Source organism: Pollachius pollachius (assembly GCF_949987615.1).
Source record: "Pollachius pollachius genome assembly, chromosome: 17".
NCBI classification, from domain to species: domain Eukaryota; kingdom Metazoa; phylum Chordata; class Actinopteri; order Gadiformes; family Gadidae; genus Pollachius; species Pollachius pollachius.
The window spans coordinates 16,764,508-16,783,696 of record NC_136950.1 but is presented as its reverse complement, the minus strand read 5'-3'; the positions used below and the strand labels follow the sequence as shown (position 1 = coordinate 16,783,696).

At 48.3% G+C, this 19,189-nt stretch overlaps 1 protein-coding gene across 1 annotated transcript in view; it reads left to right on the top strand.

Annotated features, from left to right (window-relative positions):
* The window catches only part of sspo (SCO-spondin), a gene marked incomplete at both ends in the record, with an annotated part of 103,204 nt that overhangs the window by 27,915 nt on the left and 56,100 nt on the right, over positions 1-19,189 (top strand). Inside the window, 18 exons of the mRNA XM_079754639.1 lie at positions 4,766-4,875; positions 6,054-6,203; positions 6,486-6,579; positions 7,333-7,536; positions 8,603-8,808; positions 8,971-9,085; positions 9,428-9,549; positions 10,237-10,416; positions 11,354-11,590; positions 12,040-12,162; positions 12,462-12,532; positions 13,472-13,709; positions 14,865-15,017; positions 15,542-15,682; positions 16,438-16,620; positions 17,179-17,329; positions 18,060-18,219; positions 18,663-18,717. Of these exons, the coding sequence (XP_079610765.1) occupies positions 4,766-4,875; positions 6,054-6,203; positions 6,486-6,579; positions 7,333-7,536; positions 8,603-8,808; positions 8,971-9,085; positions 9,428-9,549; positions 10,237-10,416; positions 11,354-11,590; positions 12,040-12,162; positions 12,462-12,532; positions 13,472-13,709; positions 14,865-15,017; positions 15,542-15,682; positions 16,438-16,620; positions 17,179-17,329; positions 18,060-18,219; positions 18,663-18,717 (2,693 nt within the window). The remainder of the gene's footprint in view (positions 1-4,765; positions 4,876-6,053; positions 6,204-6,485; positions 6,580-7,332; positions 7,537-8,602; positions 8,809-8,970; positions 9,086-9,427; positions 9,550-10,236; positions 10,417-11,353; positions 11,591-12,039; positions 12,163-12,461; positions 12,533-13,471; positions 13,710-14,864; positions 15,018-15,541; positions 15,683-16,437; positions 16,621-17,178; positions 17,330-18,059; positions 18,220-18,662; positions 18,718-19,189) is intronic.

Sequence of the window (19,189 nt, the reverse complement as noted above, 5' to 3'; positions counted from 1 at the left end):
AGCAACTCATGTCATATGCATCTCGGATTATTCTAAATAATGCATGCTTGCACACTTAACATATGCTAAACTAAAATGCAAAACTATAAAATACAATTAATCAATCACTATAATAAGGAATCGCTACATATGAATCTAAATAATACAATATCTATATCTGAGTAAATTACAACATGGAAAATGACACTAACAGGGGGAAACCCCTGAAATGTTTCAAAAGACAATCAGGGATACACAAAGGGTTTCCTCCATGCCTGTGCAGATTATTTTCATGTCTTATTTAGCTTTTGGTAAGCGTAAATACATCCACCACAAATTGTGTGACAATATGCCGAAATGAATTAAATTAATTCAATTCAACAGAATGTCCAGAGGTATAACAAAGTATAACGATAAACATATCAGCTATGAGTGAATGTAAGTGTCATAAAATGTGTGGATACCTCAGGGTTCCATCTTGGGCTCAGTGTTGTTTAGGCTTTATATGGTGATACTGGGAAACATGAAATATTACTAATGGCTAACTTAAATGACCTATTGTCACGTTGAAGCCAAAAGGTGTGGTGTGAGAGAAGTTTGAATGTGTTCAGACATGTTGTTTCTCTATCGAAGTCGATGAGGAGCACATTACGCCATCCGTCCCTAGCAACAGATACTCTGTACCTGCAAAAACAGAAATTCATGATATGAAAGTAGATTGATATCTGAAACACCACTGTTATCTCTTCTACACTAAATGGCTGTTTTTTTATCCCAGAGGGATACACACAGGGTTTTCTCCATGCCTGTGCAGATTATTTTTATGCCTTATTTAGCTTTTGGTAAGCGTAAATACATCCACCACAAACTGTGTTGACAATATGCCAAAATTAATTAAATGAATTCAATTCAACAGAATGTCCAGAGGTATAACAAATTATAACGATAAACATATCAGCTATGAGTGAATGTAAGTGTCATAACATGTGTGGATACCTCAGGGTTCCATCTTGGGCTCAGTGCTGTTTAGGCTTTATATGGTGATACTGGGAAACATGAAATATTACTAATAGCTAACTTAAATGACCTATTGTCACGTTGAAGCCAAAAGATTGGCGAATGGTGTTTTTTTTACATGGATTTGGGTCCCAAAAATCCATGTAAAAAAAAATTTCTCAGAGCAGACACTCCGGCTAGATAGAGACATACACTCCTACAACACGCTTCTTACAACGTTTGCATTCCTAGTTAGCTAGTAGTTAGCTAGTTATTTTGTATTTTCTTGCCTTTTTTTTTCCATTTTTTTATTCTTTTCAAATAAATAATGGCAGGCAGGAGAAAGACCTATACGTTTGCGGCGGCATTTGCTATCATTACTAGCGACAGTGGGGCTACTGTAGTCCCTCTCGAGTCCTCGTCTGACGACAGTCACTTGCTGTTGCCAGAACTGGACACGGATCAATTGTACTGCAAGAAGTGCCAGGTCCCTTTGTGTTTCACTTCCAAAAAGAACTGCTTCCACTAGTGGCATGACATCCCCCCTTTTTTTAGTTTTAGTTAGTTAGTTAGTTATATTTGTTCAAAGTTGCTGCCAGCGTGTTTATATATATATATATATATATATCTATATATATATATATATATATATATATATATATATATATATATATATATATATATATAGATATATATATATATGTATATATATATATATAGATATATATCTTTATCCTTATTGATTGTAGTCTTTAGCTGTGTTTTTACCTTTGTTTTTACTGTTTGGTTTTATTATATGTTGTTCTCAAATATATCTGCTCCAGTTGGAGTCAAACTTCAATTCGATTGTATGGTTTTCTTTGACTGGGAAAATGGATAGAGGTCTGGGTGAATTTCAAAACAAGTCAAAACTGTTTATTTTGGATGGAATGAATACCTATAGTGATATGTCAGTGAAATAAAATTAGTTTTACAGTCTGGTACCTTAGAAAGGTCAAATGGCACTGATGGTGCCCAAAAGTGCCCAAATGGCACCATTTAGTCCGCCAGGACCTACCTGTACTAAAACCTCTTTAGAATCACTTTACTCACTTTATTAGCATTTATCCTGGAACAGGGTACTCATCAGATGTTGTTTTATGTTTCCCTAAAGGTTCTGGGCTACTATCCCATAGTTTCAAGGTGGTATTCACTCTAAATAATGTGTTTTCTCTAGGCGAAAATTGAAAATTGACATTTCTTACTATGTTCTAGCTGAATTTACTCTGACACAGTAACATCTATATTGATTCTGACACTTCTGCAGCCACCTCACAGGTGTTACCTTCTTTTTGAATTTTATTCATAACTTTATTCATATAGCCCTTGTAGTTGTGGAGGCATACTCTATTCATTTTTGGCATGTCATTACAAGTTAAGACGTGGTGCTTCTCCACCAAAGTCGATGAGAAGCACATTACACCATCCATCCCTAGCAACAGATACTCTGTACCTGCAAAAACAGAAATTCATGATATGAATGCAGATTGATATCTGAAACACCACTGTTATGTCTTCTTCACTAAATGGCTGTTTTTTTTATCCCAGAGGGATACACAGAGGGTTTCCTCCGAGCCTGTGCAGATTATTTTCATGTCTTATTTGGCTTTTTGTAAGTTTTTTTGGGCTCGGTGTTGTTTAGGCTTTATATGGTGATACTGGGAAACATGAAATATTACTAATGGCTAACTTAAGTGACCTATTGTCACATTGAAGCCAAAAGGTGTGGTGTGAGAGAAGTTTGAATGTGCTCAGACATGTTGCTTCTCCACCGAAGTCGATGAGAAGAACATACCCCGTCCGTCCCTAGCAACAGATACTCTGTACCTGCAAAAACAGAAATTCATGATATGAATGCAGATTGATTTCTGAAACACCACTGTTATGTCTTCTTCACTAAATGGCTGTTTTTAAGCCTTGGGCTTGAAAGTAAAGTCTCAAGCTTGATAGTAAAAAGTTTAAATCATTTTTTATCCCTGCAAAGCAGCAATACGTTTAAAGTTGCGTTGTTGTTTTGAATATCAATGCAACAAACAAACAACGGCTACAATGATCATTTATCAAAGCTCAAATCTGACCAAATGTTTGCTTTCTGGTCTCTGAAGAGAGTCTCGAGTAAGTCCAGTTTCTCAGCAGGGAGTCCTAGTCCAGTTTCTCAGCAGGGAGTCCTAGTCCAGTCTCTCAACAGGGAGTCCTAGTCCAGTCTCTCAGCAGGGAGTCCTAGTCCAGTCTCTCAACAGGGAGTCCTAGACAAGTCTCTCAGCAGGGACACACACACACACACACACACACACACGCACACGCACACGCACACACACACACACGCATGCACACGACATTAGGTCTTGTTTATCTCAGAACCAGCAGCTCCCAGTAGGTGTGGTCTTGGACAAGTTGAGCAAGTTGTTCAATGTATTTTCATGTTATTCTATGATATACTATACACATGTATAAATGTGCCTAACAATGAAACTGTTTCCAATGTTTCCTGATCAAATTCACCAGAGTCAGCTTACAGGGCAGGGGTCATCAATGAGTTTAGCTAGGGGTCAGTTTAAAGATCAACAACATGCTGGGGGCCACAAAGGCAATGATAATAAAGAATCTAAATTAATATAATTAGTATTGTTGTAATTATCAATAAGCAATGGCTCGTTTTATATTGACCTTATGTCATGTTTAACTGCAAACTTGTTGAGGGAATGAGAGCTCCTAAAATGTACTAACTGTAGATATTACAAAAGCCTCCATTTTGTGTGTTCTGTAGAATGTTTTGGACTTGAGTGTCGACGCACCACAAGAGTCCTGCATCCAACGTCTGTCTGTCTGATTCTCTCTCTATCTTTCTCTCTGTCTGCCTGTCTGTCCTTCTCTATCATAAGATATGCATTTTGTCCTTCTATGTTAATGTTTATAGATAGCGACTAAAGAAAGTGGCGGAAAAAGAATATACGCCATATGCAAGAATACTCACCAATACTTACCCTTCATGCAGCAGTTGTCTAGGCAATCTAATGTCACTTTGCAGATCAGGCTGTCCCCAAAGCTGTTTTGGCCGATTCAAGAATCCCAGAGCAAAAAGTGAAGCTTAGTTTATGATACTGCGTAAAGTGCTCTCTGTAGCCACTCAGAACGATGGAGACCGCGGGGCTGTCATTGGTCAGCTAACGTGTCATTACCGCAGCCCATAGCGTTCCAGCGGTGAATTGCAATACCATACTGAAAACTGCAATGCAGAACTTCGAAAGGCTCACAACGTCGAAGTGTCTGCGTGGTCACGGAGTTGAATACACAGAGTACTATAGCGATACCCTAAGAGTTACCTATGAATCCAAATTGACCAGATATTTAAGCATGTGTTGCAAGATGCAATATTAAGGCTAAGTGTGACAGTTTCTCTCCAGTAATTGAAAATAAAATAAAGTGATACCTCAGTTTTTACATTATTGGCTCAGTTATTACATTTTCAAAGGATCTTTTTTAATTCAAGGCCAATAACGTAATAACCATCCGATAACGTAATACGTTACTACATTATTGGCAAAAAATTATAACGTTATTGGCTCAACAAATTTATTACATTATTAGCAAATTATTACGCTATTGGCTTTATTACAGTACAGTGTGTGTGCGTGTGTGCGTGCATGCGTGTGTGTCTTTCTGTGTGTGTGTGTGTGTGTGTGTGTGCGTGCGTGCGTGTGTGTCTTTCTATGTGTGTGTGCATGTGTGTCTGTGTGTGTGTGTTCCTCAGCTGTGACTCTGGGGGAGACTGTGAGTGTCTGTGCACTGCCCTAGCAGCCTACACAGAGGAGTGTAACCGCAGAGGCGTGTACATCCGCTGGCGTTCCCAGGAGCTTTGTCGTACGTCCCAGTAAACACAGACACACACACACACACTTCACACACACCATACACCCTGCCTCTGCTGTGACTTAACGTAACTGACTAATCTCAGAGCAAACTTCACCGGACTCTTCCAGTAAAACATGTGGCATGCAGCTGCTTTTTGAAGAGCTTGAAGAATCTAAAACTAAAAGATAAGAGGAGAAGGGGTGTTTGGCAGAAGGTGATCTGATTTACGCTTCCCTGAAAATCCATGACTGGCCCTGATGTGTTTTTGATTTATGACTCGAAAAAAAATATTGCACAACAGACTCAACTTGCAAGCACGCTCAATGTGGCCGGCATAATGTTGATACCTGTTGTCGGTCCACTGTTGACCTTCTATAGCACTAAGCGTTCTTGTTAAATGATGTTAACGTATTCAAAGCTATTATCTCTTATTGAAATGACTTATTGAATCTCTCCTGTTTATACGACTCTATGTTTTCATGGTGATCTGCTGCTGGTCTCCTGCTGGTCTCCTGCTGGTCTCCTGCTGGTCTCCTGGTCTCCTGCTGGTCTCCTGCTGGTCTCCTGCTGGTCTCCTGGTCTCCTGCTGGTCTCCTGTTCTCCTGCTGGTCTCCTGCTGGTCTCCTGGTCTCCTGCTGGTCTCCTGCTGGTCTCCTGCTGGTCTTCTGGTCTCCTTCTGGTCTCCTGCTGGTCTCGTCCTGGTCTCCTGCTGGTCTCCTGCTGGTCTCCTCCTGGTCTCCTGCTGGTCTCCTGGTCTCCTCCTGGTCTCCTGCTGATCTGCTGGTCTCCTTCTGGTCTCCTGCTGGTCTCCTGCTGGTCTCCTGGTCTTCTGCTGTTCTCCTGGTCTTCTGCTGTTCTCCTGGTCTTCTGCTGGTCTCCTGGTCTCCTTCTGGTCTCCTGCTGTTCTCCTGGTCTCCTGTTGGCCTCCTGGTCTCCTGCTGGTCTCCTGGTCTCCTGCTGGTCTCCTGCTGGTCTCCTGCTGGTCTCCTGGTCTCCTGCTGGTCTCCTGGTCTCCTGCTGGTCTCCTGGTCTCCTGCTGGTCTGCTGGTCTCCTGCTGGTCTCCTGGTCTCTTGCTGGTCTCCTGCTGGTCTCCTGGTCTCCTGCTGGTCTCCTGGTCTCCTGCTGGTCTCCTGGTCTCCTGCTGGTCTCCTGGTCTCCTGCTGGTCTGCTGGTCTCTCCCCTGTAGCCCTGCAGTGTGACAACGGTCTGGAGTACGAGCCCTGTGGTCCAGCCTGCCCCAGCTCCTGTCCCGCTAGTGAGCCCTGCTCTGAGGCCAGTGGGGGGGCTCTGTACTGTGTGGAGGGCTGCTTCTGCCCCCCCGGCACCGTCCAGAACGGTAAACATCCATAGAAGAAGAAAATTCTAATCTTTGTTATCTCCTTGTTAGCAACATGTTATTCCCACTAGCTCCTTGTTAGCAACATGTTATTCCCACTAGCTCCTTGTTAGCAATATGTAATGGCCACTATCTCCTTGTCAACAACATGTTTTTCCCACAAGCTCCTTGTTAGCAACATGTCATTGCCTTTAGCTCATAGTTAGCAACATGTTATTCCCGCTAGCTCCTTGTTAGCAACATGTTATTGCCACGACACTGAATGTTATTGCCCACACCCAGGCGAAGGCTGCGTTACCCGCTCCCAGTGCCCCTGCCAGTGGGAGGGCTCTGTGTTCCCCCCTGGAGCCAGTGTCACCCAGCACTGCCAGAACTGGTGAGTCTAATGCAGCTCCTCTAGTGAACTGGTGAGTCTAATGCAGCTCCTCTAGTGAACTGGTGAGTCTAATGCAGCTCCTCTAGTGAACTGGTGAGTCTAATGCAGCTCCTCTAGTGAACTGGTGAGTCTAATGCAGCTCCTCTAGTGAACTGGTGAGTCTAATGCAGCTCCTCTAGTGAACTGGTGAGTCTAATGCAGCTCCTCTAGTGAACTGATGAGTCTAATGCAGCTCCTCTAGTGAACTGGTGAGTCTAATGCAGCTCCTCTAGTGAACTGATAAGTCTAATGCAGCTCCTCTAGTGAACTGGTGAGTCTAATGCAGCTCCTCTAGTGAACTGGTGAGTCTAATGCAGCTCCTCTAGTGAACTGGTGAGTCTAATGCAGCTCCTCTAGTGAACTGATAAGTCTAATGCAGCTCCTCTAGTGAACTGGTGAGTCTAATGCAGCTCCTCTAGTGAACTGGTGAGTCAGCTCCTCTGAAGGCCAGTGTGATGGAAACAAATTCGTACACAAATTAAAATACCAGCCAGGCTTGGTTCTGAAGAGTTGACTTTGTTGTCCCTGATCCATACTGAGGACTTTCCTCCTTCACCTCCAGATTCCCGCGTTATACACAGACAAACAAGGCTACCCTTCCTAGCATTCAATGCATAGGACATACGTTATTAAGGTGTCACAGCAGTAATAGTTGTATGAAGTCGTGTGTGGTCGTGTGTGTGTGTGTGTGTGCGTGTGCGTGTGCGTGTGTAGCACCTGTGAGGACGGCGTGTGGAGCTGTGGGGGCGTGGCCTGCCCCTCCCCGCTGTGTGAGGAGGGGGAGTTCCGGTGCGCGGAGGGACGCTGCGTGCCCCCCCAGTGGCTGTGTGACAACGAGGACGACTGTGGCGACGGCTCCGACGAGCTCTGCCCCTCCACCTGCGGGCCCGACCAGTTCCGCTGCGTGGCCACGCCGAGGTAGAAGGTCCTACTGGATCCTGCGTCCAAATGATCCCTCATTCATCATGTATGACGTCATACATCATGCATCACGCATTATATATCATGTATTACATCATGTATCATGAATTGTCAAATACATCATGTATTATATCATGCATGATGTGTTTTATCATAAAACATGTATCATATACCATACATCATGTATTATATCATAAATCATATATTATATATCATATATATCGTGTATTACATAATATTTCACGTATCATAGATCATGTATCATGCATTATGTATCATGTATCATTTATCATACCTCATGTATTAAATCCCGTATCATGTATTACATCATATATCACGTATCATATATCATGTATCGTAAATCATGTATCATGTATCATTTATGATACCTCATGTATTAAATCATGTATCATGTATTTCATCATAAATCATCTATACATCATAAATCATGTATTATTTGTTATATATCATGTATTACATCATATATCACGTATCATAGATCATGTATCATGCATCATACATCATGTATTAAATCATAAATCATGCATCATTTATCATACCTCATGTATTAAATCATATATCATGTATATCATCATGAATCATCTATACATCATAAATCATGTATTATATATCATACATCATGTATTACATCATATATCACGTATCATAGATCATGTATCATGCATCATACATCATGTATTAAATCATAAATCATGCATCATTTATCATACCTCATGCATTAAATCATATATCATGTATATCATCATGAATCATCTATACATCATAAATCATGTATTATATGTCATACATCATGTATTACATCATATATCACGTATCATAGATCATGTATCATGCATCATAAATCATGTATCATTTATCATACATCATGTATTAAATCATGTATCATTTATCATACCTCATGTATTATATCATACATCATGTATTACATAATAAATCATCCATACGTCATACCTCATGTATTATATCATAAAGAGTACGAGTACTGAGTACGAGTCGGTCCAGAGGGGATCAAGCCCCCCTCTAACCCTGTGTCGCCCCCCAGCGGGCCCTGTCTGGACCCGGCCCGGCGCTGCGACGGCCACCCCGACTGCGTGGACCAATCGGACGAGGAGTTCTGCGGGCCGGCCACGGCGTTGCCCCTCTGCCCGCCGGGGGAGTTCCAGTGTGCCAGCGGGCGGTGCCTCTCCTCCAGCCGCGTGTGTGATGGGCGGATGGACTGCGGCTTCGCAGACGCCTCGGACGAGCAAGGTGGGTTTGCTGGGAGGGGGGGGGGCTTGGACGGAGGGTGAGGGTGCTGAGACAGGAGCCTATGGGGTCTAGCCTGTGGGATGGTGCGCGGCGTAGGGGACGTCCCGCGTGTGTCCTACGGGGAACCCTGGTGTGATCAGTGGGGTGGTGTGTGTCCTCCAGCCTGCGGCGTGGTGTGCGGTGAGGGGGAGTTCCTGTGTGCTGGCGGTCGCTGTGTCCTCTACTTCCACCGATGTGACGGACATGATGACTGTGGAGACCTCAGTGATGAGAGAGGGTGGGTTACTGCTGTCGTCGTCTTACAACAAAGCTTTAGTCGTCTATTGGGCCGTGGAGTTCACAGTGTGTATATACGATAAAATGTTAAATATTTAAATGAATATCTAGCTCTTGGTTTTGTCAGCTTTCTTCAACTTATTCTAACCTCAAAGACCTCCTAGAGTAGTTGCCTGTACGTTATTTTGTTCAAATTGTGAGTTTTCTAAATGTAGGAAAAAACAAACTCATACTTCATGCAAAGATCAAAATACAAATTTGAACAATTCATTGGTTGAGTTCTGGTCCCAAGACTCAACCAATGAATGACCAGAGAGTGACGGGCTCTCCCCTTGGCTGGCAGGTGTGTGTGCAGCCCAGCAGAGATGCAGTGCCCTGGAGGCCGCTGCCTTCCTGCGGACCGGGTGTGTGACGGACGCAGGGACTGTCCGTCGGGCGTCGACGAAGCCCTCTGTCCCAGCAGAGGTACCCAGTAGACCCAGAGCTACCAGCGTGGGCAGGGAGGGATGCTGAGGAAGGGTCGGGGAACAATGAGTTCCTAGAATAATACCGAATGCTTTATACTCGGAGCCACACTCATACAGCCGAACTCATTGGACCTGCAAGCTGGGGAGGAGGGGAGGAGGGGAGGAGGGGAGGAGACGAGGAGATGAAAGGAGAAGAGAGGAGGAGAGGAGAAGAGGAGAGGAGGGGAGAGGAAAGGAGAGGGGAGGAGAGAGGAGGAGAGGGGAGGAGAAGAGGAGTGGAAGAGGGGAGGGGAGAGGAGAGAGGAGGAGGGGAGGGGAGGAAGGTAGAGGAGAGGAGAGGGGATGAGAGGGGAGGAGAGAGGAGGAGAGGAGTGGAAGAGAGAAGGGGAAAGGAGAGAGGAGAGAACACAAAAAACCTGCCTATTGGAGGCTGCTCAAGAGGCAGCTTGAATCCTCCCTGCCTCCGATAGCTTCCTGAACAGGCCGTGGGACCAGTAAGCCGTGGGACCCGGCCGTTATCCCAGATGTCTAATAGCAGAGAGGGGAACACAGGTGCAGCTCGTTACACTAATGAGGGATCCGTAGGCATGCCCATAGTTGGCATCGTTAGCTGGTGGTTTTAAACCACGTGCGGCCATGTTGTTTTCCTGACTCGTGCTTTGGTGTTGTGTCGGCGGCGGGACAGTGACGTGCTTCCCGGGACAGTTCTCCTGCTCCGACGGCACCTGCCTGGACGCCACGCGGCTGTGTGACGGAAAGAAGGACTGTCCGGACGCGGAGGACGAGGACACGAACAACTGCCATTCGGTCGCCGTAGCAACGACGCCCTTACCGGCACCCCTCGCCCCGACGACGCCCTCATTAGGTACCGGGATGGCTGATTTGTTTAGACCGCTTCTGGGTTCAGGGCCACGCCCAGGTATCTGTACGTTGGGGTTCGCTCGGGGTTCGATTCAGACGAGTAGGTTCGATGTAGATCTGAGGCTGCGATTGGTTGATGCACCGCTGATTGGTAACCCTACGTGTGGACGACCCGGCCACAAGCAGCTGATCATACTTACATACTTACATAATAACACAGCTCCGAAAATTGTTGCTGAATTATCTGTGTGCTTGAAGACAAACCACAACCTTTTCGTGTGACTCGTCTATTTTGAAGAATAGATCATTCTGAATGTATTGGAAATCTTTGGAAAGTAAATAAAAGTGTGTTCCACTATCATGAAGAAGCTAGTGCTCACTTTCCTGAATCTTGGTGGGAGAGGCAAATGCCTCTGATAGTATATCTCGGCATTTACTTTAAGTTTGGGGTTTCTAGAAAGAATGTTGACCTAACTCAATAAAAAGAACAATTAGTGCATTTAGCAGACGCTTTTATCCAAAGCGACTTACATTGTTTAATACAGACAACCTTTCGGTTACAAGACAACTGCTCTACCTCCTGAGCTAACCCTCCTCTCTTCTCCAATCCCCTCTCCTCTCCTCCCTCTCCTCCCCTTCTATCCTCTCCTCTCTCCTCTCCTCCCCTTCTCTCCTCTGCTCTTCCCCTCTCCTCTCTCCTCTCCTCCCTCTCCTCCCCTTCTCTCCTCTGCTCTTCCCCTCTCCTCTCTCCTCTCCTCCCTCTCCTCCCCTTCTCTCCTCTGCTCTTCCCCTCTCCTCTCTCCTCTCCTCCCTCTCCTCCCCTTCTCTCCTCTGCTCTTCTCCTCTCCTCTCTCCTCTCCTCCCTCTCCTCCCCTTCTCTCCTCTGCTCTTCCCCTCTCCTCTCTCTTCTCCCCCCCCCTCCTCTCCCCTCTCCTCCCCAGCCTGCAGGTCCAATGAGTTTGGCTGTGGGACTGTGGGTCAGTGCGTCCCCGTGGCCTGGCGCTGTGACGGGGAGACGGACTGCATGGACGGCAGTGACGAACAGGGCTGCCCCGCGGGCCCCTGCGGCCCCGGGCAGGCGGCCTGCCTCAGCGGGGGGCAGTGCCTGGACCACCGGCAGCTCTGTGACGGGGTCCCGCACTGCGCCGACGCCTCGGACGAGAACGTGGACACCTGTGGTGAGCTGAGGGGGGAGGAAGGGAGAGGACAGGAGGAGTTGGGGGGGGGGGGGGGGGATGGGGGAGCCTGGTGGTTCGTCCTGGTCGTTAGTTGATTCTGTCGCCGCCACACTTTGAATCATTTGTTGAACTCCGTCGACCTGTAGCCCTCGGCAATCCTTGATTTAGTTTCAGGTGTTGGATATGGTACATTCTCAAAGAAAATATTTTGGGCCACAAAGAATACGTTAAGAAGTCTGTTATAATTCCATAGAAATACTGACCAAAATGGTAAAGGTACATCTTGAGTTGAGATGTATTGGCTGAAGACTGTTTATCAAATGTCCCTTCCAGAGTTCCTTCCACAGCGAGGGCCGGAGCAAGGCCTCCAGACCGATAACCTCAGACCAGCGTGTGTTTGGGGCGTCCGGGATGGACTCCTGATGGTTCTCCTCTTCTCGTCCTCACAGGCTCCGCCCGGATCCCGCCCTGCCCGGGCAGCTTCTCCTGTGACAACCACACCTGTGTGAATGCCTCGCAGGTGTGCAACGGAGTGGCGGACTGTCCTCAGGGAGACGATGAGCTGCTCTGTGGTCAGTCCTGGTGGGGCGTACCAAAGAGAGACGGATGGGAGGGGGCGTAGTGGAAGAGAGTCCTGGTGGGGCGTACCAAAGAGAGACGGATGGGGGGGCAGGGATATCAGATATCAGAGAGCAGAAGAATGAGAGAAATGAACAAAAACCAAAACGTTTATGAAAACACAAAGGAAGGATAGAAGAAGAGAGTGATGGAATGAAGAATAAAGGTTTAATCCATGTGAACTCATTCGACCATGCTGAATGAGATTTGAAACTGTGCTCCACAGACAAGGTCACGACCCCCACCCCCCCAGGGGAGAGGAACACCTCCCTCTCATGCCCCGAGTTCACCTGCGGGGATGGATCCTGCGTCTCCTTCCAGGCGGTAGGCCGCTCTAGCCTCCTCTCCACCAACCTTCAGGCTCCTAGGAACCTGTACACTGCAGCATGTGTCGCGTTCTGAGGAGGCAAAGATCGGCTCCATTCTCCCCTTGGCTAATTTCAACATAGCTGACATTAGCAATCAGATGTAGAAATACTCTCGTCCAAGGATAAGTGGTGCAACACTGACCGTAATGTTTGCTTACGGTCAGTGAGTAACTGGACATGAAAAGTGTTCAGCTCTCTTCTGCTTTTCCTCTTGGGAAACAGTCATGGCTTCAAGCCGCTGTGTTCACAGGCTTGAATGTTAGGACACACAGGATAGACACACAGCTTAGACACACAGTTAAACAAACAGTTTAGACACTCAATTTAGACACACAGTTAGACAAACAATTTAGACCCACCATTTAGACCCGCAGACAAGCAGTGTAGACACACAGTTTAGATAAACATTTTATTCAGAACAAGTAAACACAATGTGGCCATGTCAGTGTGTTGAGAAATGAGGCCGATGGTTGGTGAGGTCATGCCACGTTCTGCGGGGCTGTTGGCCTCTACACCATCAAACTAATCCTGGAAGACGCTTATCCAATCTTCATCCTTTCATTCTAGCTGTAAAATGTCTTACATTTACATTTACATTCAGGTCATTTAGCAGACGCTTTTATCGAAAGTAGAAGAAAGAGTAAGAGAAACAACAATATATCTCTCGGTACAGTAAGGATGTTCAAAGAACCAAGTGCCAAGCGCTGACAACTGTCAGGTCAACCCGTTCCCCGCATACAACAGAGATAGCTAGGATAAGATGCTACACAGTGTACATTAAGTGCCAGGACATACAACATCCAATAAGTGCGTAAGGGGGTGTTGGGGTGTGTCTTCGACTCGGACAGGAGGAAGTCTTATGTACAGAGAGAGAAACATCTGGATCTCTCTCTAGGTGTGTAACGGAGTGGCCGACTGCCCAGACCCCTCGCCCCCCCTCAGCCCGCTGGGGGGACCCAGCGACGAGCAGCACTGCAGGACCTGGGGCCCCTGGGGGACCTGGGGCCCCTGCAGCACCACCTGTGGGACAGGCTCCGAGAGCCGGCAGAGGGCCTGTCCCCCGGGGGACCCACTGCGGAGATGCCGGGGCCCGGGGCTCCAGAGAAAGCAGTGCTTCAACACCACCTGTCCAGGTAACGGACCCCGACGCCAGCGTTTCCCCTCAGAGTGACCGGCAGCACCTTGTTGTGTTGCGTGTCAAAGAAAAGGTCTCTGTTGTTGCATGAGAACAGCAGAGTTTTCCATCAGGACACCCCCCCATTTCACCCAGGCGTAGATTATTGTGTGACTGTCACTGTATCAGCGGAGCACACACACACACACATACACGCTGACAGTGACACACACACACACAAACTGGCACACACACGCACGCACGCACACACGCACGCACCATGTAAAGTATAGAAATGTCCTCTGTGGGCTTTGTCCTACCAGACTGTGTTGACCCGTGTAGTAACGCCTGTACTGCCCCTAGTGGACGGCCGCTGTCTGTGTTGACCCGTGTGTTAACCGTCCACTGTACTGCCCCTAGTGGACGGCCGCTGTCTGTGTTGACCCGTGTGTTAACCGTCCACTGTACTGCCCCTAGTGGACGGCCGCTGTCTGTGTTGACCCGTGTGTTAACGCCTGTACTGCCCCTAGTGGACGGCCGCTGTCTGTGTTGACCCGTGTGTTAACGCCTGTACTGCCCCTAGTCGACGGCCGCTGTCTGTGTTGACCCGTGTGTTAACGCCTGTACTGCCCCTAGTGGACGGCCGCTGTCTGTGCTGACCCGTGTGTTAACGCCTGTACTGCCCCTAGTGGACGGCCGCTGTCTGTGTTGACCCGTGTGTTAACGCCTGTACTGCCCCTAGTGGACGGCCGCTGTCTGTGTTGACCCGTGTGTTAACCGTCCACTGTACTGCCCCTAGTGGACGGCCGCTGTCTGTGTTGACCCGTGTGTTAACGCCTGTACTGCCCCTAGTGGACGGCCGCTGTCTGTGTTGACCCGTGTGTTAACGCCTGTACTGCCCCTAGTGGACGGCCGCTGTCTGTGTTGACCCGTGTGTTAACGCCTGTACTGCCCCTAGTGGACGGCCGCTGTCTGTGTTGACCCGTGTGTTAACCGTCCACTGTACTGCCCCTAGTGGACGGCCGCTGTCTGTGTTGACCCGTGTGTTAACGCCTGTACTGCCCCTAGTGGACGGCCGCTGTCTGTGTTGACCCGTGTGTTAACGCCTGTACTGCCCCTAGTGGACGGCCGCTGTCTGTGTTGACCCGTGTGTTAACGCCTGTACTGCCCCTAGTGGACGGACGCTGGCTGCCGTGGGTGACCTGGTCCAACTGCTCGCGGGGCTGCGGGGGGCTGGAGGTGAGGCACCGGGGCTGTGCTCCCCCTCGCTACGGGGGGACCGAGTGCGCCCTGCTGCCCGGGGAGTCCAACCTGGCCATGGAGATCAGTAAGCAGTTCCTTCAGACATACATCATGGGTTCATGTGCACCATGAAGCCCCTGAACCAGAGGGTTAAAGCTGCACTATGTGTGGAGCAGTCCGCTCATTCAAAGTTAATAAAATTGCAGTGTGTAACATTTCAACAAGCTTGTCAATTAAGATAATCTAGTTTTATGTGTAGTGAATGCTTATGTTAGCCAATGGCTGGATGTAGTCCAGCCTTGTTGCGACATTCAAAAGTTTGGGTACAGCATACCTTATTAAATGACCCTAAAACCTTTATAATGATATTACCTTCACTTTTTAATAACCTTAATAAATTTAGAATAATTACCTTACCTTTTTAAATTAACTTAATAAATGAATATAATATTAATTGACCCTTACTAAATTACCTTAAAAAACAAAATCCTTTAATAAATACCTTAAATTAAGAAATTAATAATATGACCTTACCTTACCGTAGCTTAATAAATGATAGCTTATTAAACGGCATATCTGATGAAGCCTCCCCCCCCCCCCCCCCCCCAGAGCCGTGCCCGGAGAACGCCACCTGTGTGAACCACACCTGTCCCTCCGGCCTGGCGAGGCTCAGCTGTGGGCCCTGCCCCCTGTCCTGCAGCCACGTCAGCACTGGGACCCCCTGCACCCCCGACGACCACTGCTTCTCAGGTCAGTCCTCTGGCCCGCCCAGAACACCCCCCCCCCCCCCCCCCCATGTGTGTCATTGTTGTGTTCTTTTTTCTCGCTCTTCATTGTTTTCTCACTTACTCACTCGCTGAAGCACTCACTCACCCACTCACTCACTCACTGAAGCACTCACTCACTCACTCACTCACTAAGTCACTCACTCACTCACTCACTCACTCACTTACTCACTGACTCACTCAATCAATCAACCGTTCACTCACTCACTGATTCACTCACTCACTCCCTCTCTCACTCACTCACTCCTTCTCTCACTCACTCACTCACTCACTCACTCACTGACTCGCTGACTCACTCACTCACTTTCTCACTGACTCACTCAATCACTCAACCGTTCACTCACTCACTGATTCACTCACTCACTCACTCACTCACTCACTCACTCACTCACTCACTCACTAACTCACTCACTAAGTCACTCACTCACTCACTCACTGACTCACTCACTCACTCACTCACTCACTCACTGACTCACTGACTCACTCACTCACTTACTCACTCAATCACTCAACCGTTCACTCACTCACTGATTCACTCACTCACTCACTCCCTCTCTCACTCACTCACTCACTCCCTCACTCACTCACTCACTGAATCACCCACTCACTCTCAGAAGCACGTTTTCATGGCGCGCTGCGTGATGAACTCCAGCTCCTCCCAGGCGCTCCCTTGTTCTGCGCGGGTCCGGCTGACCCTCTGTCGCGGCCTGGTCTCCCCAGGGTGCTGGTGTCCAGAGGGCCAGGTGATGGGCCCCGAGCAGCAGTGTGTGGCGCCGGGGGAGTGTCCCTGCCAGGTGGGCGGCGCTCGCTACTGGCCAGGGCAGCAGGTGAAGGTGGACTGTGAGGTCTGCGTGTGTGAAGGAGGACGGCCTCAACGCTGCCAGCTCAACCCGGAGTGCTCAGGTAACCCGCAGACACACACCTCCTCACACGCCTCCTCACGCACCTCCTCACGCACCTCCTCACGCACCTCCTCAGAAGCCTCCTCAGACACCTCCTCAGACACCTCCTCAGAAGCCTCCTCAGACACCTCCTCAGACACCTCCTCAGAAGCCTCCTCAGACACCTCCTCAGACACCTCCTCAGAAGCCTCCTCAGACACCTCCTCAGACACCTCCTCAGAAGCCTCCTCAGACACCTCCTCAGACACCTCCTCAGAAGCCTCCTCAGACACCTCCTCAGACACCTCCTCAGAAGCCTCCTCAGACACCTCCTCAGACACCTCCTCAGAAGCTTCCTCAGACACCTCCTCACATGGCCTGGCCAGGCGGAACATCCCATCTTTAATCTCCAGATGTAGCTGACGATTTCTAAACGATCAATACTTCAAGGCTGACACTTTGACATGAAACCTGTCCAGCGTTTGATGACTAAAGCAAACCGTTTAGCGAGCTCCTTTGGGGTCTACAGAGTAACGCCCCCCTGCTCAATCCACTGTCCACGCCTTGTGTCCCGCTGCAGTGCATTGTGGGTGGTCCTCCTGGTCCGAGTGGGGGGAGTGTCTCGGACCTTGCGGGGTCCAGAGTGTGCAGTGGTCCTTCAGGAGCCCCAACAACCCCATGAAGCACGGAGACGGACGCACCTGCAGGGGCATCTACCGCAAGGCCAGGAGGTGACTGATCTCCTATGATCACCATCACCTGATCTACTCTGACCACCATCACCTGTCCTACTCGAATCACCATCACCTGTCCTACTCTGATCACCATCACCTGATCTACTCTGATCACCATCACCTGATCTACTCTGATCACCATCACCTGATCTACTCTGATCACCAGCACCTGATCTACTCTGATCACCATCACCTGATCTACTCTGATCACCATCATCTGACCTACTCTGATCACCATCACCTGATCTACTCTGATCACCATCACCTGATCTACTCTGATCACCATCATCTGACCTACTCTGATCACCATCACCTGACCTACTCTGATCACCATCACCTGACCTACTCTGATCACCATCACCTGATCTACTCTGATCACCATCACCTGACCTACTCTGATCACCATCACCTGATCTACAGTTGTAACCTTTCCATAGAATTCCATAATCTCTTCTTTGAGTGAGTTTGTGTTTGTGCACAGTGTTTCATTCTAATAATCTAAACGTTCCATCTGTTTGTGTGTGTGTGTGTGTTTGTGCGTGTGCGTGCGTGTGTGTGTGTGTGCATGTGCGTGTGTGTGTGTGTGTGTGTGCTTGCATGTGTGTGTGTGTGTGCTTGCATGTGTGTGTGTGTGCTTGTATGTGTGTGTGTGTGTGTGTGTGTTTGTGTGTGTGTCTGTGTGTGCTTGCATGTGTGTGTGTGTGTGTGTGTGTGTGTGCGCGAGCAGGTGTCAGACGGACCTGTGTGAGGAGTGCGAGCACCAGGGTCAGTCCCACGCCGTGGGGGATGTATGGGGGGCGGGCGACTGCCAGCTGTGCCAGTGTTTCGCTAACCTCATGGTGCGGTGCGCCCCCTACTGCCTGCACGCTGCCACCGGCTGCCCACCGGTAAACACGGACACACACCTCCCCGCGCTGACCTGCTCCCTCCCGCAGGACTGTTGACTCTCTCACTCCGCTCCATCGGTCGTGATGACGTGTGTTTGTGTTGCGACGGAGGCGCTGTTGTGACGTAGGCCGTCACCGCTGACGTCCGCCCCCCCTTTTATCGTCGTTCCGTTCGCCCTTCTCCTGGCCCATTTGGTTTTTAAATGTGTACACCGTGTCATTTCTTCCACACAACATGTCTTTCATTCATGACTTTGTCTCCTAATTTGTTCTTGTTTGTCCCCACACATAGCTCTGTTCCGTAGTAACGCTCCCACAGGCTCTGCTCAGTCCATTGTTGGCTTAATGTCACGTCCTTATTTCCAATGTTAGCGTAATGTCGCGTCCTTCCTTCCATTGTTAGCATAAGGTTGCGTCCTAGCTTAATGCATCCTTTCTTCCAGGGCATGACTCTGGTGCCAGCAGAAGGGGACAGGTGTTGCTACTGCGAAGGGAAAGGTAAAGATGACAAACACTGTTTAAATCTCAGAGCAGGTTTCTTTGGTTAAATAGATTAACAATAGATCCATCCTTTGGTTGTCAGTTTGGGGGTAGAAACAAGGGCCAGAAACAAGGGCCTAAATGCATCCTGGCAAATCCTCCTTCGTGTCTGTTTCCTGTTATTCCTCATCAATTCAGAACCACAATTAAACAAACCACAAGCTCTGCAGTCCCTCGAATGCTTGTGGATACTACACTCAATTTATTTAGTGAAGTTAATCAGTGTGACCTGGGCATCTTTGTCGTGAACAGCTGCGCCAGAGGCAGTACGTGTTGAGATGGTTAGGAGCCGTGCCAATGTGTGGTCTGTGTTTGTTGTGGACGGCGTAGTGGAGAGGGAGAAGCCCAAAGGTCTGGCTTTGATCCCACGCTACACCAGAGGCCCCTATCGGCTCCATAATGACCTGTGTCTGTGTTCAATCTAGGCCGC